Source organism: Pteropus alecto, unplaced genomic scaffold, assembly GCF_000325575.1.
Source record: "Pteropus alecto unplaced genomic scaffold, ASM32557v1 scaffold202, whole genome shotgun sequence".
NCBI classification, from domain to species: Eukaryota; Metazoa; Chordata; class Mammalia; order Chiroptera; family Pteropodidae; genus Pteropus; species Pteropus alecto.
In genome coordinates, this window is record NW_006432451.1 from 900,156 (window position 1) to 915,505 (window position 15,350).

General features: G+C 42.9%; 1 protein-coding gene across 1 annotated transcript in view; it reads right to left on the minus strand.

The window, feature by feature from the left end:
* CMTR1 (cap methyltransferase 1) overlaps positions 1–15,350 on the minus strand; it is a 42,876-nt gene that overhangs the window by 17,972 nt on the left and 9,554 nt on the right. The window contains 8 exon segments of the mRNA XM_006907305.3: positions 1,371–1,489; positions 2,286–2,484; positions 7,134–7,206; positions 7,321–7,415; positions 8,589–8,660; positions 10,074–10,166; positions 12,728–12,886; positions 14,416–14,567. Of these exon segments, the coding sequence (XP_006907367.1) occupies positions 1,371–1,489; positions 2,286–2,484; positions 7,134–7,206; positions 7,321–7,415; positions 8,589–8,660; positions 10,074–10,166; positions 12,728–12,886; positions 14,416–14,567 (962 nt within the window).

Genomic DNA, 15,350 nt, shown 5'->3' on the forward strand with positions numbered 1-15,350 from the left:
TCTTTCCCTGAGATCCCAACAGGGAGCAGAGTGCCAAGCTCACCAAGAAGGAATGGAGACCAGGGGCTGGGGGATGGGAGAGGGGAGTTGCTTAATGGGCAAAGAGCTTCGATTTTGTAAAATGAAAAACATTCTGAAGATCTGTTTCAAAACAATGTGAATATATTTAACACTACTGAACTGTATACTTAAAAATGGTTGAGATTATAAAATTTACATTTTTTTTTTAATCACAATAATGACTTTAAAAAAGTAAATGAGGTTGGTCTCCATTAAGCTGGCCCCAGCCAAGCCAAGCCTCAGTCCTGTGAAGGTAACAGCTAAATGACTCAGAATTTAAAATGTTTAGCAATATCTTCAAGATTTATAGATGCTTCTCAAAATGCATGCCTGTTTAAAGGGTCAATTCAAAAAAGAAAAAAAGCAGCCCAGTCACCAGTCTGTATTGCCTAAGCAGAAAGACAATCCTTGAGTTTGCCACTCTAGCTGCCACATTGCAACAGCTGCCTCTCAAGTATTATCAGACCCCCATACCTGCTCAGCTGGAACAGCCCCTTCACCATACCTCCTCCCCACAGCCTGTCTATCTGTTGTTCCCTACTGTGCACAAAGCTTTGGTGAGCCAGGGCATCTTCAGAGCCTATGCTGACATCCTGCACATTCCATCACCTCTCCATACTCTAACACTGCTTGGAAGTCCACCCAAGGAGCTCCAAAGGCCTTTCTTAACTCTAGTCATGTGATCCTGGAGCAACTGTCATGTTCTCTGTCCCTCCTCTAAGTGGTGGCTCACTCAGGAAAAGACTACGTGACACATTAGATTACTGGCTGAGAAAGCTGCAGTGGGCTCCCCTCTGTGCCTCAAGTAGGTGCCCAAGGAACTGGGTTCCAAGAATATTCACTTTAGCCCAGCTGCTGACAGAGCCTCCTGTGGATTCCCCTGAGCTGCTGCCTCTGGTTTTGTGGTCATCTGCCAGAGGCTTAGGAGTAGTCATGTATAGACAACATCTGCCAGGAGCAGCACCCAGGTGACAAATGATGGAAATGTTCTTCCTGGTTAGTTCTGCCTAGTTCATCTTAGTCATGTTTCTCCCACCTCACAGTGTCTCAGTCAGCTGAGGCCCTTTGAAGTGAACTGAGAAGAGCAACTTGCTCCAAACAAAGGTGTCTACAACATCACTGCCTTGACAAAGTTATGACTGAAAATATGTATACAAAAGAATAAAAACATATATCACATATCCCCTACTATCTGAATAGTGAGCTAGTTAGTACCTTCCAGGGCAGCTCAAGGACTAAATAAAACAAGTCTCAAGCGTCTAATGTGATATGTCCCTATAGCATCACCCTATGGAGAGCAGATCACCTACCCCATCAGCCATCAGAAAGTGGACACCCTTGCGATCTGTGTTATCCAGGACAAAATTCCGAAAAGCAGTGATGTTCTCTGGGCGGGTGATGTCTCCATCTCCATCAATCCCACCCTCACCTGGCAGAATACAAGATTCACATTTAGCTCATCTGCCCTGTACATTCCAAGAGCTGGGACACGAGCTCTCTGGGGCTGTGAACACAGGTATGAAGTGGGTCTTAAGGCCCAGGAGAAAAGTCCCTGTGAGAAGCAACGTACTGCAGGAACCCTTCTGCAAGGCTGCCTTGCAGTGATGGACCAAGGGCAGAAACAGGGCCCTGCTGGAATAAACCAGAGGTCAAAAGGAACTGACCAGCCAAGAGTCATCAACTGAAACACAGGTCTTCTTCTTCACAACCAAAGCTGTGTTTAAAGCATCTACATTTTGAAATCAGTATCGACTTTTAGTAAGGAATGTTAAGAAAGAACTTAGGATTTGGTGCCAAATCACAATGAAGACAGAACAGAGAGGACTACTGTGGGGTTGCTGAGCTGTCTGTTACCAGTGCAGTCCATACCCCCACACTGGGCTGGAGATAAGAGTGGGGTCTGGATGTTAATAACCCTGACAGTTCTCTGCCGGAGATCAAGCAGTTTCATTATTTCCTGTCACCACAAGAGAAAAAAAGGAGGAATTAATATAAAGGAGTCTTGGATAAGTTTGCCTAGTGGAATGTTTAATGTGTATCCCACGGGCCTAGGGTAAAAAGGGACAGTCTAATGGGAACCGAGACCTATATGACATGGACTGGGAACCCCAGGCTGAGAGACCTAGGAAAGAAAACATGGCAAGTGGACAACAGCTGCTTCCAACCTAAATTCCCCACACAGGACTGTCCCTCATAGCCGCTAGTACCCTCCTCTGTGTCCCTACCATAGTAAGGTTCGAAGAGTTCACTGGAGGCTGAGTAGAAGTCCTCTAGCTTAAAGTCATTAGGGCCCTTCAGAGTCATTCCAAAGCCCTTTGCGTGCCACTTCTTCCTCCACAGCACATACTCGGAGAAGCCACCTGGGCCTGCACAGACGTCAGCAAAGTACAGAAGCTCAGCTTCCCGATCCTTTACCAGTGGTTTCTGCAAAAGCAAGTGGAGGATGAGGAGGAAGGGGAAAAAAATGGCTCAATGAGGGGCAGGAAGGAGAAGAAAGAACTCTGAACACAATACAGAGTTCTCACCACGGCCATAATACCCAGGAAATGTATTCTCAGTGATCGTCACCCCTGGAGCTGTCCATCCCCACCTCAAATACCCGATGCCTTTTGTACCACCAGGCCTAGTTCAGAATCCTAATAAAAACATCTTAATGGGCAGCTGAGTGTGCATTTTTTATCTCTCAGCATTTTCACCACATCCTGACATACAAGAGTCCTACTGAGCAGAAAAGACGCTGTATCCCCTACATTACAGATAGGGAAAAAGAGACACCAAGACACAAAGCAACCTGTTCCCAGCCAACAAAGGTAATGAGAATCCAGTCAGCCTGACCACTAGTCTCAGGTCTTCCTGTCCAATCAAAGTCTGGGGGCCTCTAACATCACCCCTTCCCAGCTACAGTGCTTCCCTTTCTAGACCATAGCCTCTGCTTCCCTTCTCTCCTTCCTCCCAGGCTCTCCCCTTTTTTTTTTTTTCCCCCAATTAACTATTTTGGAATAATTTTAGATTTACAGAAAAGTTTTTTTTTTCCCCAATTAACTATTTTGGAATAATTTTAGATTTACAGAAAAGTTACAAAGACAGAGAGTTCCCATATACCTTTTACTCAGTTTCCAGTTTTGCACTGCCATTTGTCAAAACTAAGAAACCAACATTGGTACACTACTATTAACTAAACTCCAGACTTGATTCAGATTTCACCAGAGTCCTTGTTCTGTACCAGGATGAAATGCAAGATACCACAATGCATTTAGTCTCCTTTTTTGCACTTTCTTCTCCTGCCATCGCCCCTCGGCTAGCCAGGGGCCTGAGGTGGTACACAGCTGGGAGCTGACAAGGCAGAGAAAAAAAGAGACACTGGTGTGCGGGTAGCTTCCAGCGTCTCCCTCAGAGTACTCACCCACCTCAGGAATAACTATATTACAATAACCATTTGAATTTTTACTGGATTATAGGTTTGGCCACTTGAGTAGCTTTAACTCTCAAGCTAAAATTTACACTCACCACAACAGCACTACCTATATGTGTATTTACACTTCTCTCTTATATACCTGGGCCCTAAATGGGGAAATCTACTTGTCCTGACCCTCCACAGCAGAGAGGATAATACCATCTACACTGGTGACAAGAGGCTGAGCTTTAGAGTGGGTGAGTGCAGAGGACCCTGATGAACATCCAGCAGAAAGGGGCTTAGACAGCTCAGCCTTCTCTTTCAACAGGCTGGCGTGGCTGAGTGCTTGTCCAGAGTTCTGTAACTGCTAGATAAGATCAGAAAGCTTTAAGGGAAATAGTTATAAGGAAGAAATAGAAAAACTAATGTTCAGGATCCAGTTGCTTTCTAGGTGACAAGGGCCTTGCCTCTGATGATAGCTATCTAGCTTTATCAAAACAGTGAAAGTTTCTGGAAAAAGTGACTTTAGCTAAAAATAAACTTCATCATCCTGTGACAAGCTCACTCAGGCATGCTGGGATTTATCAGTTCTTTCTCTCCTTCTCTACCACTCCACCCCAGCATTCTTTGTTCCTGAGCCATCAATTGTTCATATTCTTGGATCATACTCATTTGCACACAAAAGACAGACCTAATGGCACTTGCCAAGAACATTATGTAGCACTTTCCAGATAGCACAGTGGTAATGAGGCAGGGGTCACAAGTTTAAGACCCGCACACACTGGAAAGAAGGAAAACAATGTTCCTCACAGCAGCAGAGCCCTGGCCCCAGGCTCCAGCCTCTTCCAGTGAGCTGCTGGCCCAAAGGAGGACAGGGAATGAGTCGGTCAAAGTATCTCACCTCCAAAAAGAGGGCACAAATACGATCTCATTTGTGATTTCAAGATGTGTGGCCCCCACAGGCCATGGCCAGGTATTTTCATTGAAAGGACACCTAGGGTTCTCACTTCTGCCACCTACAGGCTGTGCAGTCAAGGACAAGCACACGACTTACATCTTTAAGCTCAAGCTTCTTCGACTGTATATTGGGACTAATGTAGGTTATTTCTCAAGACTGTTATAGAAGTAAATAAATTCCTTATGTCAAAAAACTTTATAAACTGTAAAATACTAAGCAAATGTAAGATATTATATTCAACTAGATTAACTACCTTAGAGTTAAAACTCTTGTCCTTTTCCATCTTTTTCTCTTCCCAATGCCTAGTACAAGTACCTCACATTCAGTGAGCACTTCGTAAGTGCTGTCTAATTTCCTCCAAGATAGCACTGAAACTTAAAAATCTACATTCAGTTTTTATCTCCTGTTACACTTCAAAACAACGTTTTCTTATCTGAACAATATCCCCAGGCACACAAATCCCTCATGTTATGGTTTATAATATACTTCCATATACCCAAAGAATCTAAACTCCCTTCTTTCCCTGTCTCTTCCAATTTTTGTTTACAATTTCTTTATTTCCCTGCCCTAGTCTCTTTTCTTTTACCACAACCTGGGATACCAGAAACACATGGAAAAACCTGAGTCGGGCCCCACCACCACCACCTCCAATTTCTCCACTCCCAAGCTTCAAGTTCTCCACACTTATTCTGAGATTTCCCTGTCCCAAGAGCCACCGAGACTATAGCCAACCCGGGTATGTGCCTGGGATTTCAGCCACTCTCATCTCCCCTGGGAACTGCTCTAGAGCATCTCTGCTCTAGAAAAACACGCTAAGCCTGCTGGCCTTGGCTGTCACTCTGGGTCTCGGGGGAAAGCAGAGATGAAAAGAGAGGAGAAAACACTAGGGGCTGCAGTGTAGAGAAACATCTTTGAAAGGGCAATTCTCCACCGCCACTAACAATCAATTCTGGTCAAGAAGCAGCCTGAAGCATTACAAACACGGCTGCCTTTTCCTATGTAACTAACATCTCCACCCTCGACCTGAATGGTACAACCCTGCTGCCTACTTCATTTTCCCGACAGCAAAAGACCATCATCAGATACTAGATACTGCAAGCGTTTTCACTCAAAAGCCCAAAATGACTTCCCATCAGCTAGACAGAGCTCCTCTGCCAAGCAGGGGTCTAAAGGAAATCATTTGGAGCTCAGAAAATTAAATCAACATTGTATCAACCTAATTTTCTCAAGATGCTAATTCCAAGAGCCCTTTTGTGCTGCCCACAGGTACTGGAAAATGGGGAGAGACACCCGGGAGAGAGAAATAACTAAAGGCTGGAGGGGTCTACATGCCAGTTTTGCCAGCATAGAGAATTAGGTAGGTGGAGCTGAAACATAAAGAACTTGGAAAAGAAGTTTCTGTAGTGAGTGGATAATCAGAGGGCCTAGTGGAAGGAGGGTGACTGAAGCAGAAAAAGGTTTGTGAACAGCTGGTCCTGGCCCGTTCACTGTCAAAGAGAACTACCTTTCTAAAACTAGGTAATAATGCTTTGAAACACTGAACCTAATGCTAGAATGAAATTTCCTTTATTCTTTCCTATCATCGTGGGGGGTCTGTGTTCAGAGAAATGAGATGCAGCACAGTAGAAAATCATGTTGCTCTACCACTTCGCAAGGGCTAAAGCCTAATAACTATGGTCCCACGCAAAGCTTGTTCAGAGAGGCAAAAAGGAAAAGTAGCCACATCTGAAATCACAGATCTTAAAGCCAGAATGACTCTTAAGAACCTTTGGGTCCTACCCTGGCCCTGGCAGGTTAACAGGGCTAATATCAGAGATGAGGCAACTGAGACCTAAAGACAGTATGAACTTAAGTGACATCCTAAGTGCTACACTCCCTGCCTCTCACTGAACAACAGAACCTAGATTCTCAGACATGATACTGATTTTAAATAGACCAGTGAAAGGATCAAGATGCTCACATTTCACTCAACTCTCAAACATTTCCCGGAGTACTGCTCTCTCATATGAGAAGCAGTACCCAAATCAGATGATGTCACAAGTTTCAAATTGGAAAATAAGCTAATTGTAAGGACTGTGTATACTCATCTTTCTACTCTTATCTATAATAGAAAGAAGGCAGGCTAACACTCCCTGATGACAGCTGGCCTCCACACACCAATGAGCACAGAAAGGCTTTACAAACATCCCAACCTTGAACCCTTACCAGCTCTCAAGTCTAGAACCTAAGCACCATGGGGAAAGGAATCACATCTATCTCATTCAAAATTATATTCCCAGTGCCTAGCACTGTGCCTGGCACAAAGTAGGGGCTGGACAAACACATGTTTCATGAATAGAGGAGGAGGGCCAATGCTCTAACTCGTGGCTTCACCTTCTTGCTGCCTACAGAAGCCACAGCTGCTGATTTTGCCCAGGAATGTCCCTTCTCCCTTGCTGTAAGCCCTGCCTGCCTCCACCTGGAGTGAGCAACAGGATCTGTAGAGTTAGGGGCTGGGATTTTGGGCCTGAAGCCCTAGAGACAACACTTACTGGGGCACTCTTGGGACCACAGGAAGCACTGTGGGATTCTATCTGAGGAGCTCAAAGCAAAGTATATCTCTATCATAAAATATATCTCTAACACATAGCAGTAAAAATTTCATTGCACAAGTGGCAACTTCTGAGACACTGAAGCTTAAGCCCATTTAACACTATGAATTCAGAAGAATCTTGTTCTCACCCCACATGAGTCCCGCGGATTTGTAAAAATGCGATCAAACACAAAATCCATGTTAGCCATCTTCATTGCTGCCCTGCAACGAAGCAAGACAGAGAAGTGCAACTCAGTACCAGACGTATGAAAACTGAGGCTCAAAGAAAAGGTGAAACGGTCCATGTCAGGAGAGGGGAGGGAAATGTCAGCAAACCTATTTAGGAAGAAGACTCCTCGGATCATCTCGTAGGGATTGGCCCGGGTCCGAGCTCGCCGCATCTCCTCCCCATCCAAGACATCAAACACACTCTGCCCAGAGAAAATCAGAACTCAAGGTGAACATCACCCTTCATGATGGGACAGGGCCCTTAAAAGCCTGAGGAGAGCAACTCACAGCCCTCTGAAGAGCAAGGCTCCTGCTGCACCCCAGCTCTAAAATGCCCAGTTGTGTGACCCTACCCAAGTTGCTCACTCTGACCTTCAACTATGTCACCTGTAAAATGTTAAAAAATAATATATATATGTATAAGCACATCCTTGGCACATGGTAAGTGGTTAATAAATGGCATCAATAATTATACACGGGGTCATGTTTTGGCATTGCTAATCTTCATAGCAAATCTGTTTCTCCACTGCAGCAGCAACTTTCCAAGGGACCAAAGTTCTGATACTAAGGCTCACTCAACTGGAGCTCATTCAGAGAGAAGATAAATAAACCACAACCAGGGTTTTCTGATGGTACCTGCCACACAGTAGGGATCCTTTCTTCTCCAATTTTCTCTGAAATAAAAAAGCCTCATTTCACATGAGTACCAGTCACTGTAAGGATATTCCCAACCTTCTGAATGCAAAAAAAAAAAAAAGCTCTATGAGGCTGGTCTGAGGCCCTGCAGCTTCTTCAACCCATTTCCTCCTGTTTCCTTGGCTCGTTCTGCCGCAGGCAATGCACTTCATGCCCCAAAATCAGGCCACAAGAAATCAAGGGCAGGCTGACATTCACCCAGCGAATTAGGACCCTTGGACCACCCACTATTTCATTTAATTCACACAGCAACCCTGGGAAGTATTTTCTCCCCATCTTATAGATGAGGAAACTCAGAGAAGCTAAAGCAACTGGCCCAAGGTCACACAGCAAAAAAAAGTTACAAACCTAGGATTTGAATTCAGGTCTATCTGATGCTAAGAATGATTGCAAACCTTTCATTACACCAGGCTCCCTCAGGATTACAATGAACCGACCCAAAGAGGTCAGGTGGATCTTTTCCTGGCTACTGACCACACGGACAGCCCAACAGTACAAGGCAGAACAGTCACCAGGAAAAAGTACACCTTGAAGAAATGTACAAGCTATGCATCTAATGTCCAGGAAAAATATTATTAGCTAAATCTCAGCCCCCTACAACTGGCTCAAGAGAACTGGAAAAGCCCAGCAAAGCCCCTCACACAAAGTTTGCAACTCCAGCTCTAGCCACAAGGCCTTACCTTACACTGCAGCATACTGTGAAGCAGGTCTTCCCCACAAAACTCTGTTTCATCTTCAATAATCATCTTTCTCTACAGGGAGAAGAAACAATCAATAATGACCACATGGGGCTGCACTTGGGAGATGGAGAAACTAGGGTTTTGAGTGAGTAGAGCAAGAAGGGGCTTGAGTACCTGCCAAAGAACATCAATCTCTGAGGGGCGAGTATAAGAAAATCCTAAATCCCTCTGGCTATATTCCAGATGGCTACGACATGAAGCAGCCCCCTTGGTGCTCTGACTAGAGCACCATATGGATCAAGACTCATAAATGCTGAGGCTGCGAAAAGCAAACAGGAAGGAAACATTCAAACTGTCCCTGGGGCATAGAAGCAGAAGGATAGGGACTACCCCAAATGACAGAAGCCTGTCCTTCAACTGGGAACCCTCCTGCTCTGTGATGAGTATGAATGCAGACAGGACACCAGGCACTGATCTGATAGTGTCATAGAAACCAAGGGCTTGAGGGAGCCCCACAGGGATGTTAAGTCCAACCTCATGCGCAAGTGAGGCTACCTCTAAACCAACACTGCTCAAACTTGGTATTCTCAGGTTTTAAAATCACCAAAAACCCCAATAAGCTTTTATTTATGTGGGCTATACATATATATCTTGAGATTTATGATTAGAAATGGAAACTTTAAAAATATTTATTCACTTTAAAAGAACAATGTTATGTTAACATAACATTTTTATGAAAAATAACTATATTTCCAAAAAAAATTTAGTGAGAAGAATGGCACTGTTCCATTTTTGTAAATCTCTTAATATCTGACATAATAGGAGACGGCTAGATTCTCCTGTCTGCATTTACAATCTATTGGTTGTGACATCACATGCCATAGCCTCTGGAAAACGCCACTGGGCTTGTGAAAGACTGAGAATTAAAAAGGCAAATAATTTTTCAGTATCATTATGAAAATAATTTTGACCTTGTAGACCTCCCTGAAAGTGTTCTGGAGATCCCTGGGGCCCCCTACACTTTGAGAACTACTCTCTAGACCATACTGATGTGGTAGCTATCTACCTTATCCTTATAGTTTTCCAGAAAGAGATTAACAAATTCCCTCTGTAACAACTGCCTCATTACTTTCCGAGGACAGGTACGATGTCTTTTCATCCACCTAGAACATGCCCAGAAGTGACCAGAATATACAGATGTATAATAAGCTATTCTAAAAAGCATCTTGAGGGAGACAAAAACTATGCATTTTGAGTTGTTTTGCAAGTTCAATGATGAAAAGAAAAAAAACCCTGCCTGCTACATCTCCCAGAGGCATATCTGTAAAACCCTGGACACATCCTCTTGACACAGCTTCATTCTTGCCAGAATGGTCAGATTCACATTTTACACACGAGTATACAAACATACATACTGGACGCGAGGAGAAGAAAAGTTAGGAGATAAGTGCCAACAATTCAGGGTACATTCTTCTGAAATCCTACCTTTCCCACAACCATCCAATCGCTCATTTCCTGAGTGTCAGGAATTTCAGTGGTGCATTCTGGGAACCATGACACCTGCTCACAGGCACTGGGCTACAAACAACAGAGAGGCAAGTAAGTCAGGTTAGACAGACCCTTAGCGCTATACCTCAGGGCTTCACCAAAACAATCAAGAGAGACTCAGAGAAAGTGGGAAGGGTCCAGGAAGCTGAGGCTATATGCAGTGGTCAGATATAAGAATTGAGAGCCAGAATTCTGAAGTCTAACTTCTGAAGGCCAGGTTTCATTCTGGTTTGAATACCTACAAACTTCCCAAACCTTCAAAGTCTTTCACTTGTTCCAGTATTTTTTGATGAATATGGGCTAGGTACTAAGAATGCAGAGTTAAAAAGATATGGTCCCTGACTCAAGAGGTTTACAATCAGAGCAGAGGGAATACAGAGAAGTACACATAGGATATGTGTCTGTGATAAGGTAATTACATCAGGAAGACTCAATGCAATGAGCCTCACCTCTTGATGCCTTTCAAAGTGTTATTCACAAAATAAATAGGATTCCTCACCTATTCATTCCAAGACAGAGCAGAAACTGGCATCTCTAATACCACTTGCTCTTAATTTTTCAATTACTTTCCTCTCAAGTTAAAACAGTGGTTTTCATCCTGGCTATACATTAGGATCATCTGCAGTCCTTTTAAAAAGTACTGATGCCTGGGCTCCACACTCAGAGTGTGTGGTTCTATTGGTCTTAGGTGGCGACTGACTATAAGTATGTTTTTACAAGTCCCAAAATGATTCTAATGTACAGCTGGGGCTAAGTTCACCAGGCTAGCGAGACAGGATTATGAAACCTAAACAGGTGGTTAACCTGCATGGCAGCTTTACACATTCCCTCCTGAGCAAGTGTAGAGAAGAAATTCACCATTGCAAATTGAAGCAATGTGGTTAAAGGTAATATTACATGCTCTGAAAGGCATAAAATGGTATCACAATGCAAGGTCTCGAGGGCAGGCAACTACCATCGACAGAGGAAAGTTTAAAAGAAAAATCACTGCAGCTTTTGTCAATGAATCTGGCAGTGAATCGTGGCTTCGCCCCTTGTTCAAATCCACCACCTTTAAGCATAAATGGTTGTGATTTATGAACTCTTCAAAAAAAAAGGGGAAGAAAAAGAAAAAGCTCATACACACTTTGGATGCCTTTAGAGAGAAAAAGCAGCCTCAATCTCCCCATGGAAGTCTGAACATTATGGCTACCTGCAACCTTGCACTCTACATTCCTGGGCTGCAGCAGTCACTAAGCACTCTCCCTCCAGTGACTCCAAGCCACCCAGACTCATCTACCTTAAAGAGTGGCCACCATCTGATAGTTAAGCTAAACTCTCAACCAAAAAATAGGGCATCTTTTGTAAGAAAAAAAACTGAATTATGGTAGATGGTAATTAGGACAGCTTTGCCTCAAAAAAGAATTTCAATAGGCTGTCTCCATTAAAAGCAAAGATTTTATGGGCAAATTTTATATTCTGAGTTTAGCAAACTTAGTTCTAATTCTGCCCCACTGGGAGGATCGGGACTCATTTTCACAAATGAGGACATGTAAAGCACCAAGTATTTCCAAGGTAAAAACCTACATCTAGCTCCCAATTTCAAATATTTATCCTATTCTGCACTGTCTCATCTATTATTCTGCTGGTCTCATCGCCTCACAACTACAAGGCAACACAGCAGGACCACCCCAGAACCCATTAGCTCTTGCCTTGTCAGCATCTTACTCTGAAGCCTTATTAGGTTTTTATAATGCACAGGTTCATGGGAGTTTTTCCTGAACTGGAACATCAGCGAGACAAATAAAATATCAATTTTCCAGAGTTCAGAGCCACATCTGAAGCTAAATTACAGCAACTATGTAGAAGAGTAGACATTTGTGTTCTATTTTCTCTTGTTTCAACTCTATAATGATAATATTTCATCATTATTTTTAGGTGCTTTTATTACACCTTTATGGAATAATGCAAGACATAAATAAATGAATAAAAATAAAATCTCAACATTATCTGTACCATGAAAAGGAATAAAAGTCTCTTTTGATATTCAAGGTTAAAACAAACTGGTACCCAAGTAGGTAAGCAAACTAAATCCACGATAAAAAAAAAAAGCCATAAGGCATAAACAAACACCTGTTTAGAACCAGGATGTCATAAACGTGTGGAGGTGCAAGGACCTTAGAGGGCACCTAATCTAGTCACTCACACAGTGGGAGACTGGGCCCTCACTGAATTCTTTCAGCAGAGGGAAAACACTACCTTGTGAAGTATCTTAATCACTAGCGGAAAGCTGTATCTATTTATTAAAGTTCTTTGTGGAGAAAAACTCAGCCTTCCAGCATCTTCTACCCACTGGTCTTAGATAGTACTATATGAAGCAACAGGAAACAAATTCATATCCTTTCAATATCCCCCCGCCTCCCACGCCAAGTCTTCTATTTTCTATTACGGATATCTCCAGGACCTTTCAGGTAAGAAACTAGTTCAACCCCCACTAACCACCCTGTTCATACTCCCTCTGGAGACTTCTAGTTTGTTAATATGACTATTTAAAAGTATGCATCCAAAAATTTAAGTGGCTTTACTGCCCTCCTCCTCCCAACACCAGTTACCTCTGGCTCATCTCGCCAGTCCACGTTCAACTCCTGGTCAAAGCCTTGCAACGTCAGACCCAAGCCTCTTCGACCTTTCTGACTAGAGGCCTCAACAATGTCCTTCCGACCCTGGCTGTATTTACCCAATCCTTCGCCTTCCCTGAAGCCCATCTTGGCCTGAAAGAAAGAAGTAATGGAGCATTTGTATAAACAAACAGATAATAATGGAGCATTTATATAAATAAACATTTATTTAACCCCTATCATGTGCCAGAAATTGTGCTAAACCCTACGAAATAGAGAGGAGTAAGGCCTAAAGTTTTCCTTCTAGCCTAATAAAGAAAAGAAGCATAAATAACTGCAGTTTAACTTTGGGCCCAGTGGCTATCTATTCTGGAGGTGAAAGTCTAGGGCAACCAGAAGTTGGATAAATGAGAAAGGACCTCACAGCTATAATTAAGTGTACCAAGAGTACCAAATGAATCTGATTAGACATTTGCACAACTACCCTTCCAGCTAATGTGTCTGATTAAGTGAGAAATAGATCTACAGTGCAGTTGATAGAGAGACCATGATTTAAAATGGAACCGCTTCAAACAGTAACTTCTACCTTACTCTCAGTCAAACAGCCTTATCAGGCCTATAGGAGCCCAAATCAAGAGGTTAACCAAAAAACCGCTTTATGTAAAACTCAAGTATGGAAGGTACTAGAAGATCCTGGACAGAATCATTTTTTTTTAACATTGCAACTGTCTATAAGCTCATGCTGAACTCTGGAGTTACTGGGCCCAGTTACATACCCCAAAAATCAGAAACCCAAATCCCAAACCCCACAGATCCTTATCTAATAAAAAATTCCAATCCTAAAAGGATTTAATTTCCCCTCAAGGGTCTGTACTCCCTATGGAAGCAGCATTACCAGCTCAAGAGCTGGATGGGATTCCTACAGTAGCCACAATCCTTCCCCCAGTCAAAAAGGCTGACTGAGTCACAAACCTCCCCATCTTCCATGTCCCCAAATTTCATGGCCCCCAAACCAGAATCCTATGACTTCAGAAGTGGCAGTTCCCATTTTTAAATGAATCCAACAGAAAAATGGAGGAATGAGCTATAATATTCCTGAAGCTAGACAGAAGGCAGACTTGGATTTCTCTAACCTTTGCATATACAATAAAGTTTGATGAGGAAAGTAAGCAAGTCTTCCTATTTACCTTCCCTCTTGTATATCAGTGGGGTATGGAAGCTGGGGAGGAGAAATGGGCTATCTTTTGGAGGCAATACAGAAGACTTTACTACTCCCACTTATTTTAGGCACCTGAGAGTGAGCAGGATTTTAGTCTTTTCTTTTGACATCATTCACTAAAACAAAAATTCACAGCATAAAGCTGCTTTACCCACTGACACACATCCAGGTATAGCAAAGTATGTTCACATGTGCTCATAATAAGAATTAATTACTAAGAAGACCAAAGGGTGATCCAGCTCAGGACAGGAGAAGCAGGCCTGAGCAGCCACTTTCCACAGACGATTCAAATGTGATAGATATTTCTATCAAGAAGGCGTCACACTCTCTCCAATACATTTCGGTAGCTAAAAAACGAAGTAAAAACTCATGCCCTAGCTTTCCTTCTTTTCACACCTTTACAAGTTCCCTTCTCTCATTCTGCTAGTAGATCTTTAGAAACTCAACCCAAGCGTTGACATACCATAAGCTTCTGGGAGACGCTATTATACATGGAATAGCGCGAGGACGTTCCCTCCACAAGGGAGTTTGCTTTGAATACATCGTCGAAAGAGTCAGAGCTGCGTTGCTTCCCCTCAGTTTCGCTGTCAGACCCACTTAGGCTTGTGGTAGATACTGGAAAAGAAAAAAGAAAAATGTCTAGGTGACATTTATTCAACTAGTGTTCAGAATATCCATTGCGCACATAAAGTTCATTAAATGACTCAGGGTCAAATGTATTCTCTATCTCTTAACTGTAATCATGGGCAAATCACTAAAAGTTCCTAGTGGTACCTGACACACAATGGGCACACAAAAATATCTGTTTTTCTTTCCCATCCTTTCAATTTCTTCCTATACAAAACCGGGATGGTAACACCTTCCTCACAGGGTTGTCTGAAAATTAAATGAAATAACGTATTTAAAAGGACATTGTTAAGTATAAAATGTATTTATGGAAGATACAATTGTCAGACTAACAGTTTCTGATAGTTTAATCTCCTATTGTCCTTTGTTTTCAGTCCTTAAAGTTATAGGTAAGAGGGTAGGGCTATAGCACAGGCCTAGAGAAGAGTTGGCTCACAGGGAGAAAAGGGAGTTAGAACAAGGGAAAGAAAAAGGGGGAGAGGAACAAAGAGAAGGAAGGAAAAAGAGAAGGAAATAGAGGAAGGACAGGGAGGAAGGGAGATGCTCAGGCAGCAGCACTAACAGAGGCTGATGGCAGAGAAGCTGCACCTCAATAATCCTAGAGGGAGCTGGTGGCCTGAGCAAAACCATTATCTTAATTGTCAATAACCCTGTTGCCAAATGACTCCAAACAAGACATACCTTAGCAGCTGCCAGAAGTGGTAGGTTACCTGTCTCTCAGCCAAAAGCAGGATGATCAAGTCTAGATATTCAATGGTACGGCTCTTTCCC